Raw genomic sequence first — 12,677 nt, 5'->3', positions numbered from 1 at the left:
AGTTGCTGCCTCTGTTATAAATATGAACTAGTTTCCTCAATCTAAGCGTGGCCACGGTTTAACAGAATAGTCTCTGGATTAGCGTTAAAAGGCTAAAAAGTTTGTTTTGTTTGTCTGTTTCATTTTCCCCAGTGGCGCCAAAAGCTGCGGCGGGTGAGTATTATCCTCAAACCAGCTGCAGTATCCACCGGATATATACATACATACATACATATATATATATATATATATATATATATATATATGAAATGTTCTGTAGGTCCGGTGCATAGGTAGTTGAATAAACGAAGGTGCACACACACGAAAATTGCATTTTTTATGTTTTAACGTTTCGGCCGTGGCACGGCCTTCGTCAGAATATATATATATATGTATTATTCCGTAGACAACACATCGATATCTGAAACCACGCAATATTACGGTTACATTCTTTTTCTTTCTCTCTTTTTTTCATACCATAGAGCCGCTTTCGACACGCTTTGCTCTCATAAGTTAGATTTATCAGTTCCCTCACTTTAGAGAACAACGCCATTCTTCGGCGTGTTATTCCTAATGCACATCTTTTATCGGCCAAATAAAGCAAAGGCACTGCTGGCAAATTCTTTTGCGAGTGTAGCTGTTCACCTTATATTTACCTCCATTTTGGAGAATCTTCCTGTGCGCCACAGGAGAGCACGTGCTGTTTCTTATTGGCCACAGGCATGTAGTAAACGAACTTTTTAGAGAATAACGAGAACTCACTAAGGTTGAGATAAATATAAGATAACCACTTACACCTGCAAGGAAAGATCTTTCTGCGCAACATCAGGGGTGAATGATTGAGGTAATGCTAAGACATCCCAACAGTAACAGAAATAATCAACGGTGCTTTCACACTCCGTCGTCTTCTAGTGAGCGGTGTCTGAACTACCCATCAAAATAGACAACAATCGCAAGAAATCTACGACTCTGAAAAGAAACCTAAAGAAATAGAGCCCAAATATTAGTGTGAGTTTAAGGCCAACCGGAAAGAAGAATCATGTAAACCCGTGGGGACTTGGTGTCACCTTGCGTATAACATCCGCTCAAATTGCACGTGATGCACTGGCCACTTTGGCCGTAGTGGTGGGGCCCTCGCGGTTCGTCGCCGGCTGGTGTGGAGTGCATACGCACTGCCGGCACACGGTCTACTTTAAAGGAGACGCTGATGAGTGCGGAGCACAGGGAACTTTTCCCCGCGAGAAATATACGATCACACGGCCTCACAGCAAACTATTTGGGATTGTTGACACACTGGACACTTTTCTGCGCCTAATATTCGGCTGATGAACTTCCGAACACTCCAATGCACGGCACAACTCTGCAGGAGTGCCAGCACAAATTGGAGCCGCACATTCGTGTGCTCCCTTCAACAACAAACTGCACTGTACATTTGACCTATGCGCGCGTCCAAACACTTCCACTGCTAGCCAGAGCTGTTGTAAATAAATTGAAAGTTGGCGCTGAAGCAATTGTGTAGAAAAGGTGTTGGTGTCCTTTTACAGGCCCGCTCTAGCGGTTCGTTGCGCTGTAAGTGCTCAGCGACACCAGTCAGTTCTCTGACCACGTGGCGACAGGCACTTGCGGCGTCACCGGTGGGCACTGGGGCCATTGAGCTGGTGCATTTTTCTGCCACCAGAAAGCGAGAGCCGTTGTTATAAATTGCGACTGCATTTTCAAGTCGTGTAGAAGCCGTTGCGGATGTGGAGTAAAAAACCAGTGGAGTTATTGTTTTTTTTCTTGTTTTTTTCAGCGGGCAGTACAAGAATCCATAATCTACGCAGTTTGCACAGCACGTTCTGCTTGAGAATACATGCGTCGCCATACATAACCTATTAAAGGAGCAGTCAGTCAGTACTGTGAGCGAGTCACGTTTCGACAATGAGCAACTTCTGGCAGATTGTTGATGCGACGCTCCTCGAAGACCACCGAAATAAAAGCGTGTAACCATTTCATCCCAAAGTAAAATGTTATGAGCGCTACGAAATGCTTGGCGGTGGCACAATGAAAATATCAGCAACTTAATGGAAATTGCCTGCGAGTACTTCTATACCATGTGCCTTCTATAAACTAAACAGCCTTCGTTTGCTCATTTGGAGAGCAAATAAAAAAAGAACTTAATGATAAGTTAGCCCCGCTTTTGCTCTTTTATCTTGCTCCTCCGCGCTGCACTACTCGTCCTTTGAACGGCCTAATTTCTTTTCCGCTTTATTATCTGTTGCAGCGAATGTCACGGCGGCTCCCAAGGCTTGAGCGAGGTATGAAGCTATGTACGCTGTTGAACACGTGCTCCTGCAATATTTGGTTGCGGTGGATCAGCGCTGATGATCGCTCAACAGTGATGACCAGCTGAGATGACATTTCACAAAAAATGCGGCCGTTAACAGTGATCGTCAAGGCACCTTATTATCTGGTTCCACTACCCTCTTGCATTACCAATTAAGTGCACAAAATGTGCAAAAAATATACATGCTAACAACTTTATAATGACTTATCCACAGTTTGGAGAGTGACAGCGCCAAGATAACACTTCGCCACAAGGATATGCTTCTTAATATTGCAAATAATACGGTATAAGCACGAAAGTAGAAGCATATGCTATACATAAGGGGTGCTCTACTGCTGAGCAAGGATAACGTTTCATGGCTAAGCGCAAGATGCCAGGTGCCAATTCCGGCAGCGGCGTATGAGGCTGAGCTGCAAGAAGACCCATCTGTTGATATTTGGGCACGCAGAAAAAAGCTTACGTTTTGGAAATCATGCAGTAGGGCTATCATAGCGTTTATCATCACCAGCGATGCTGCTGATAGGTTTGACACATCACTCCAATCATTTCTACGCTCGCATGTTGAAATTCAGATGCGTGTTGAAGAATCTCAGGTAGTAAAAATATAATCTGGAGCCCTCCCCTATCTGTGCCACTCTTAGCCCCATAGTGGCTTTCAGGCGTTAAACCGAATGATGGCATGCTACAACTAATTAGATTTGCCACTGGTAGCTCACCCTAGCCAAAACAGGTTGGCCCCAAGCGTCACCTGAGATGGCACTCCTCGTGAGAGAGAATAGCCTCTATGTAGCGGCGCTCTGAAGCTCAACGCGTTTGCCAGTTTTCCTTTGAACTTTTGTCCAAAAAACGTGCACGGTGAATAAAGAGAGGAGACGGAGGACTTCGACTAATAATACATGTAGGTGGTGGAAGCTTGAGTGGAAAAGAGAAAACCGAGAAGATAAAACACTGCCGTGCGGTCGCAGCCAGCGATTTAAAACCAAATGTCATGACAGTGGAGCACGCGAGCACAGAATGATGAAAGCTGTGAACACGACGCACTGGGCTTCTAGTGCGTAACTTCACTCGAAAAACTTCGGTCGCACACTTACAATACGGACTCCTGGCAGGTGCAAAAAAATGTAATTTAAAAAAATAAAAAAGTGCCGGGTTTAATCCAACAGCTTACCCAGGAGGTTCGCAGCCTCGAACAACCCAAAACCCAACCCACACCCCAGAACTCGCTAGCAACAGCCAACCTGAAGAACTCTCAAGACAAGCCCCGAAAATACCAGCCCTCCAAGAAGGAGCTCAGGGTCAAGTACGCTCCGAAGTCAAGGACATGCTCGTAACACTCCAACGCATGGTAGAAACTTGACACAATTCTGTAATCGTCCTTATGCAGAGTCACCGCCATGGGAGCTAATATTCAAACCCTTTCCACACAAACCACTTCCACTGCTCAAGCCGTAGCCACGGACACAACAGGAACCGTCGCCGCCACCCTGCCAACTGTGGCATCCCCTATCCTTCATCATGGCCCACCCTTACACTGACACAGCGTTCTGGCAGTGGAACTGCCGAGGCTACCTCCACAAACAAACCGTTCTCCGTCAGCACCTCCGTATTACTTCATGTCAACTCGACGTATTCTTACTCCAGGAAACGCGCGAAACTCCGGTCAACTTTCCCGGATATCAACCTTTCACAGCGAGCAAAGCCCCACACGGAGTCAACACACTCGTTCGAACAAGAATTACTGCAATCGAACAGGATCTCAACGATCGGCGCATCGAACCCCTCTTTATTGAGCTCATCCCGCACACAAAACGAAGGGCAGGAATCTTTGTCCTCAATATCTGCAATACTCCATCTCAGCGCCATAGCTGATTTCTAACCCTCTTCAAAAAGGCCCAGGACATCGCAAGCAGCAGCCCCCTTATCACCGGAGGCGACTTCAATCTCCCGAACACAGGATGGGGTTACAGGATGGGGTTGCAGGTCGTAACTTATGGCAAGACTCCCATAATCTCGGGCTTACACTCATTACTGACCCAGCTTTCTGCACTCGTTTCTTCACTTCCACTGAAAGAGACACGACACCGGACCTCACTTTCACCACAAACGCAGACAACGCCCATTGGCGCAACACCCAACACGACCTCGGCAGTGATCACTCGGCAGTGACCTCGGCAGTGATCAGTGATCACAGTGATCACAGCCGTTACAAGAAGAATAAGGGACTTCACTTTGACGGAGTGGGATGCGTTCCATAAACGCCGTGTAACAGCAATAATGGACATTTCCATTACCGACATAGAATCATGGCCATGCGATCTACAGTCTGATACTAACTCGGCCACCCGCACTATCGCAACAGATGCCCCTACTGAGCGCATGGACAGCAAACTCCCCCACCTTATCGAGGCCAAAACATTCATCTTCCCTATCTGGAAGGGACAGCGGCTCAATAGAAGACTCAGACGGAAGGTCGCACTCCTCAACAAGGAAATTGAACCACACTGCCGCGTTCCAAGTCGACAGCAATGGACAGAGCTCTGTCTCTTTAGACAGGCCACTCCACCACCCCCGCTCGTTGGAAAATCCTCAAACATGTGCTTGATAGCACCACCACCCGCTCATATCAACAAGATCGCCTCACCAAGAATTTATTCAAACAACGCAATACGCATGGCCGGGGCCACGTTAAGAGTACCTTATGTCAAAAGTACATCCCATCTGGGCCCACTCAACCTCACAGACCATACACAGAGACGTCCAACCTCGCCCTTGATGAAGATTTCAGCGTAGCAGAGATTCATTCTGCCTTGCACAAGCTAAACAGCCGTTCTTCGCCAGGCCCAGATGGTGTTACGAATAAAACACTAACAAATCTAGGTGACCCCTCGGTGCAGCAACTTACCGAATACATCAACAACTGCTGTCGCCAAGGATCCATTCCTCCGACATGGAAAACGGCCAAAATGATTCTCATCCCTGAACCCGGTAAGCCATCTAGCCTCGCAAATCTCCGGCACATCTCCCTAACTTCACGTGTAGTCGAGGTCATGGTGCACGCTCTCCTAGCCCGTGTAAACACTCACCTCGAAGACACATCTGTTTATCCCCACTCGGTAATTGGCTTTAGACAGCATATTTCCTCCCGAAACGCCGTGCTCCAACTTCAACATCAAATCCTAGATGGCAAATCCCGTCACACAAAAGCGATCTTGGGCTTCGACCTCAAGCGCGCCTTCGATAACATCAGGCACTCCACCATTCTCGAACGCATCTCCTTGCTCAACCTTGGAGAACGCACTTACAACTACGTAAGAGACTTTCTATCCAATTGGAAGGCCTTCCTATCGGTCGGAGACATTCGATCGGAGAAATTCTCCCCCGGCAGCACGAGCACACCGCAGGGCTCTGTCATTTCTCCAATACTGTGTAATCTGATTGTGCTCGAATTAGCAGAACTACAAAAACTCGACCGTATTGAGCACACCATATACGCCGATGACATTACAATCGGAGCTACAAAAGGCAGTTATCGCCTAATCGAAACTGCCCTACAAGAAGCCATTGACGTCGTAGAAAATTATCTTCAAGGTACGGGACTCCGCTGTTCCTCTGAAAATTTGAAGCTTCTCCTACACCGCCCCACACTCCGTGAACACCCCCACCGGGGATCAACGAACAAACGCCAATACGAGGAAATGGAGCTCCACCTGAGGGATGGCAGCACCATACTCGTGGTCCCCAGCATCCGGGTTCTTGGTATGACCACAGAAGCAAACAGAGCTAACTCTACGGCTATCTCCAAGATCCTTTGACAGACCGCTAATACATCCAGACTGCTGAAAAGAGTGACTGACCGACGAGGGGGTATAAGGAAGAAAGCTTCATCCGCTTTGTCCGATCTTTTATCATCTGTCACGTTACTCACGTTGCGCCCTTTCGCCACTGGTACAAAGCTGGAAAGACTAAACTAGATATCATCATCAGAGGAACCTATAAGCATGCCTTAGGACTACCCAACCAAACGAGCACGGAACTTCTCCCACAATTAGGTATTTACAACACGCTAGACGAGTGAATCGAAGCGCAACGTTGATCCCAAGTGCAGCGGCTTACCCTCACGAAAAAGGGCGGCAGCATTCTAGCCAAGCTTGATACCACCTGCCTCCGCCATCATGGAGACAAACACCCAATACCACGCGATATTCAGCAATGGATACACGCCGACCCTACTCCCAAAAACATGCACCCACACCACAACAAAGAACGCAGGAAGGCACCATCAACCTCCCTCATCAAAGCTTATGCTGACACCGCGGGCGTCACCTTCGATGACGTACCTGAATACCAAGATGGACGGCGCGTTGCAGTGGTTACCACAGCAGACGGCTTGCTCCGACATGCTACGAGCATCGTTACAAAAATAGCGAGACGGTCGACGCAGTGGCCATCATCCTGGCCACTCTCGACCCAGCCTGTCGCACCATACTAAGCGATTCTCTCGCCGCAATCAGCAACTACATCAAGCGTTGTATTTCTCAACAATCACTCCGTATCTTACAACAAGCCCCGCTTTCGTCTGAAAATTAAATCACCGACGTTTGGATTCTAGCACACGCCGGCATTGTCCACCCGCACCTCACCAACCGCAACGAGGTTACACACTCCGTAGCACGAGGACTAGTCAACCGTGCCGGAGATGGTGCAGGTGCACCTGCAGGACGCGACCACTTTACAAGATATGACAACCTTGTGAAGTCATTTTACCCCGCAAGAAAAACCTTCCCCGCTCCTCACCGCAAGTTAAACAGAGCAAAGGCAACCACCCTTCGCCTGTTACATACCAATACATAACCGTCACTCACACGCTATCACATCGTATACCCCGACATCTACCCGAGCCAGACATGAAAGATCTGTAAAACTCAATCAGCAACACTCCCCAACATGCTATGGGAGTGCAAACATCAATACCCAGACCTTAATCCCATGTCCCTCTCGTCGAGATGGCAGGCCGCCCTGCGCAGCTTCCATCTCGACGACCAACTATGGGCGACCCAGCAGGCCTACGAAGCGGCGAAGAGGCAAGACCTCGACGCCCCATCGTGGGATGCCTAGGCCGAGCTGACATAAACGCTGGCTCTCATTAAAGTTCACTCTCTCTCTCTGTCTCTTGGCACAATTATTTTAAGTGAAAAGGATACACGCAGCTTCAGAAAATCAATCAATCAGTCACAATTTTGTATCCGACGTGATAGAGGACACACCTGGCAAAAAAAGGGAGATGCACCTTGAGGGTGCGGAGGTCTCGTACACGAGGGAAAGGAATCAACATGAACTTTCTGTAATATTTGGGAGAATTTAATGCTAATCGTCGGTAATCTATTGCTGTTGATGCGCTATATATTGATGCTTGCGCTTGAAAAGTTATGTGGTGTTGTAGAGCCATTTATCTTATAAGTTTGCTCAACCCACTTTTTCAAATGTTTCACTAGCGCGTGCTGAATTTATTGTAAACTCCAATGTACCCATTCCATTCGCAAAGCAATCAGGGCTACTTTTCTCTAGAAATTTTGTTACAGTTAGATATATATTATGTGGAGTGACCTATTTAGGGGTCACATTAGTGCTGCGTCTCGAATTTGCGGACGTGGCATAGAGTAGCCGGTGCTTTCTGTTTTTCTTTTATTGGCACCGCTGGTTCATGAAATAATCATAGAAGTAAATAAACAAATAAAAGTTAGACCGAGGGCGTAAGCCTCTCTTGGTGGTATCATCGCAGGATATAACTAACGTAGCAGATCCAACATTAATAAGTTTTGCATTGCGCCGCGCTCTCTTAATTAAATAACGTCTACCACTATTAGAAATAAAGTACCGCACCCTGATAACATCAGATAGCTGCGTGACGCAGGCCCGCGTAAACATCTCGCTCCTGCGCTTACTTTCCTTCCATTACCCATGTGTCTTTACTATTGTTATTATTATTTTCGCACGCTGGAAAAAATCAAATCAGAGCTATGTTTCACACTTGTGGCTTACATTCTATGTCTGTCCTGTAACCATGGTACAGCCGATGGTACAGTTTGTGTTGCACAGTACAGACTGCCCTTTCCCTGGCCGTGTATTTTTGACAAGGACAGACACGCCACACATATCACTGTGGCGTTGTGGGGCGGCCGCTTGTGCGCCAGTGTCCGAGTGTAATTTAGTGCACATGTGGTATTTGTGATTTCACCGGTTATTGAAACCATGACCTTTCATTATTTATTTCTATGCGTAAATCGCGAAGCGCCGGGCAGCATATTGAAAGCCACTTCAAGCTGCGCTGTCTATGCCTCCGCCTTGAAGTGATGGGCGTATAGCCAGTCGTTACTCGCATTTTTCTCACCGTTTAGCTCCATTTCATACCTACATTTAAACGCACCCTCAAATTCACTGTTGTTGGATGAATGTCACTGATCAAGCCTATCAATTGTCAAGACGTCTTAGTACAAGGGCACTGCTGGATTGCTGAGACGTCGCCTGCAACCGCAATAAAGTGAGGTGCTCTTAAATGTCAAGCACACATCATAAAAATACACCTCGTACTTTTATGACAGTCACGAGCTATATACAATAAAGCCGAGAAAATTGGTCGTTGTCTTCCCACGACGAAACTCAAGCGCTTCGTTGTTCGCAAATTAGGACAACGCTCAAGACACTGATCAAGTTGTTCCAATCTATTCTGCACGCTTCCTGCGCCTGGCTATAGTTCAGCAGAGTAGCCACTACCGTTTATATGTATATCCCAAATAATGCAGCTTGCTATCACTGCTCTGGCCTAAGGCAGATAAAATTTGATTACATATCTGGAACCGCAGAGAAAAACAAAATTCAGTGTCACTCCACTCTGTGTAGATCGATGATCAGCGAAGCTTTGTATGCGGGCCCTTTAAGGGCGAATGGTCCGTTGCCGCGCGTCAAACGCTGTATGGGCATAAATGGAAAGCGAGGCGTGACTAATCACTCTTCCACGATGTTGAGCCTCGGAAGGTGATGAGGCACCGCTAGGTATACATACCCATGCATTGTTGGAAAACGCGGCATGACACCTTATACTAACGAATCCCGGCACGTAGAACGTCTCATTGCACTACGACGGAACACACGGCTTCACCTATACCGCGGGTCGGCCCTGTATTGCACTATCTTCAGTATCGGACCACGTATGCGGAGAAATTCTCAATATCACTGCTCGACAGACGCGCGCAACTATTTCCAGAACGTAGCCATACAACTTCGCTGTAAGAAATTTGACTGAGCGCTGCTCGTCGTTTGGTGGCACCTTGCCTGCCCTCATTTCGTGCTATCGCGAATTCCCAGCGCGGTCACGGGATTGAATCCCGGCCACGGCGGCCGCATTTCGATGGGAGCGATATACGAAAACACCCGTGTACTTAGATTTAGGTGCACATTAAGGAACCCCAGGTGGTCAAAATTTCCGGAGTCCTCCACTACGGCGTGCCTCATAATCAGAAAGGAGTTTGGGCACGTAAAACTCTAATTTATATAATTCCCAGCGCAATTTTTTGCTCGCTATTGTTGCATGACAGCGAGTGAAAGTTGGCATCGTGTGTTGAAGCTAGATAGGAAGAAGAAGAAAAAACTTTATTAAAGAATAGTCCGGCAGTTCTTGCCGTGGTGGCCTCAGGTGACGGCTCGAAGTCCTTGGACTCGAGCGGCATCTTCGGCTTGCTGGACGGCCCAGACTTGGTCTGCCGGCTCTGAACTTCTGATAGCCGCCTCCCAGCGGTGGCGACGCCTTCGGGGAAGTTCCCCGGCGGCTCCCGCATCCGGGGCGGCGTCGGGAACAAGCGAGCTCGAGCCTTCTCCTACTCTGGCAACGGCCGTGATTATGGACGTGTCGCGAACGGAGCTCGTTTGATTACCGTTGTTGCCGGCACACTCCCAGAGCATCTGTCACAGCGTTGCTCTCTGTCCGCATGTTTTACACGCGTCTGTTAGATATAAACGCGGATAGCAGTGGTGTAAGATAGCGGGGCTAGGGTAGGTATGTGTCTGGAGCAAGCGTAAAGTTACGGCCTCGTTCCTGTTCAATTTATCGTGCGGTGGCGGGAATGTGCGTCTTTCGAGTCTGTAGTGTTGGGTGAGGTCTCTGAACGTGGTTAGGCGATCGCCCCAAGCCCAGTGTGTTCCTTGTTGCTGTGTTTTTGTTGTAGTGTCCCGATCCGGCAGATCCGATGCCCCGCTCTCCGGGGCGGAGGCGGCCACATAATCAGCGGTGGCTCGGCGTGTGAGACCTCGAGCCGTTGCGTGGGTCGCCTTGTTGCCCGCGAGCGGAACATCGGTGTGTGCCGGGGTCCAGAGGAGGAAGACCGTAGAATTTCGGGGTTGCGAGGGCGATGGCGAGTCGCCGTAGTCAGAAATTTGGAGTATGCGGGCCTCTTCCCACGAGACACGACCGCGCCCCAAGCCGCAGATTACCGCCTGCGAGTCGCTGATCACGATCGCAGCGTTCGGCACCGCGACGAGTGCTAGGGCTATCGCGGCTTCTTCGGCCGCCTCCGTGTGTCCCGTGGTCGCCGTAGCGCTCGCGAAGCACTTACCCGAGCGGTCTACAACCGCTATCGCGTGCGCGCTTCTCCCTCCTCCATATCGCGCCGCGTCTACGTACACCGCCTCGTTGCTGTTACCAAACTTCTGATAGGAAAGGAAATTTTGTTAAGACTGATGCGTGTGGTTGTGGAACCGACGTTACACGCTTTCGTATAAGCATCTAATTGATGGGCAAGCCGACTTAGTTCCAGTCGTTTCTCATTGAAATACTCAGCACTAAAGCTGGCAATTGTCCATAACAGACGCCTTGCTACTGCACTGTAAGAGAAAATGTAGCATGTAATGCCAAACTGTAATGCCCTAATTTAATCGCAATTCTCCTTTCCGCGCTTCGTCACCGCCTTTACCACCAGGATCGACCGGGCACGAAGGGTGAACGATAAGAAAGGAGCGCCATAGAGCAGCAGAAACCATCACGTCACACCGGCCTCGTTTTCATAGGGTGCAGGAGCACACGTGTGGTGTCAAACTTCCACGCACCAAAGCATGCTCACACCACGGCCAACAGCGACAAGTTCTTCAAAGACACTGTTTTTTATCTCTTTCAGGCACACATAGTCGACAATGGCACCAGAGCTGCGAAGCTTTTTGGAGCATTTTTTTTTACACTTTCATTGCTCCATTGGGATAAGCCGTCCTATTCTTGCAAGTCTATAAATAAAGGCGGATTGGAAAATGATCAGTGCCCGAGAGTTCATTTCCTTCCTCTGTTCACATACTGACATTCCCAAGTGAAAAGTGGAGCTGTCACCAGCCTATATACCACGTTCCGGGCTTTTAATTTTAATTTCACAAAAGTGAGACCATTTTCCAGTTTATTTCGTGTTATTGCGGAGCCGCTTACGAGATACTCTCTTCGCTGGCTCCGAAGAATGCATTACAGTCTACGATATGTCTTGGCCCGCATTTGCAATAACCTTCTACGTCAGAATTGTTCGCAAGAGAAAATTCCAGTTAATCCTAATGCTGGACATATTATTATCGAAGGCGGCCAGCCAACGGAAAAGGACACTTGCGGACAGCCCCTGTTGTGTACGTAAAGGTCAATATTACGTAAACTTTATTCCCGCCTTTGTTATTCTATGCAATCGCATAGACTTTACCGTGTACTTGTGGGTCCTGTAACGAAGTGCAACGTCTCTAAGGCGTTGCAGTGGGATGACTACGTGAATCATAGCTCGAAGAAACTATATTCCATAACAGGTTTACTTAAACGAATTATTATGTCTTTCCAAATTATTCAAAACTAGCTACCTAGTATACCCTATTTTCATCCTACATAAATTATTTCCATTTAGTTTGGGGACAATGACCGACAAGAACTTTACTAGTCTTTCAAGAATCCAATAAAAAGATTTGAATCATTAGTGATCTTCCAGCGCTTCATTCCACTGAATAAATCTTCAAAAGCCCAATGGTCATTCCGGTAACTATTATGTCACAATGTAAAGTGCTGCCTGAGTATAAACTCAGCATTAGGGAAAATCGTGCGCTGTTTTTAGACATGTCTAACATAGAATTATTAGGCTGCGCGGCCTATAACAAAAAAAAAACTGAACTCTGGAAAGTTTCGAAATGTCGCACTAATTATTAATTTCAGAGAATAACCTGCCTCGACTGCTAAGTGCACACATTAAAGCGGAAACATATGCTCTAGACCTAAACTTCCGTATATTATAGGCGTTGTTTTATTAACTCTAATGCTCATGTTCCTAATACACAGCACATGTATATTTCATAAATAAAATACCTTGTC

At 47.7% G+C, this 12,677-nt stretch overlaps 1 protein-coding gene across 1 annotated transcript in view; it reads left to right on the top strand.

Annotated features, from left to right (window-relative positions):
• Positions 1–11,600, top strand: part of LOC139051573 (uncharacterized) — a 243,335-nt gene extending 231,735 nt beyond the window's left edge. Inside the window, exons 9-11 of the mRNA XM_070528542.1 lie at positions 133–153; positions 2,243–2,276; positions 11,470–11,600. Coding sequence (XP_070384643.1) covers positions 133–153; positions 2,243–2,271 — 50 coding nt within the window. The 3' untranslated portion in view covers positions 2,272–2,276; positions 11,470–11,600. The remainder of the gene's footprint in view (positions 1–132; positions 154–2,242; positions 2,277–11,469) is intronic.
• The last annotated feature ends 1,077 nt before the right edge of the window (positions 11,601–12,677 follow it).

This window comes from Dermacentor albipictus, unplaced genomic scaffold, assembly GCF_038994185.2.
Source record: "Dermacentor albipictus isolate Rhodes 1998 colony unplaced genomic scaffold, USDA_Dalb.pri_finalv2 scaffold_12, whole genome shotgun sequence".
Lineage (NCBI taxonomy): Eukaryota > Metazoa > Arthropoda > Arachnida > Ixodida > Ixodidae > Dermacentor > Dermacentor albipictus.
This window is presented reverse-complemented; position numbering and strand designations above follow the sequence as displayed.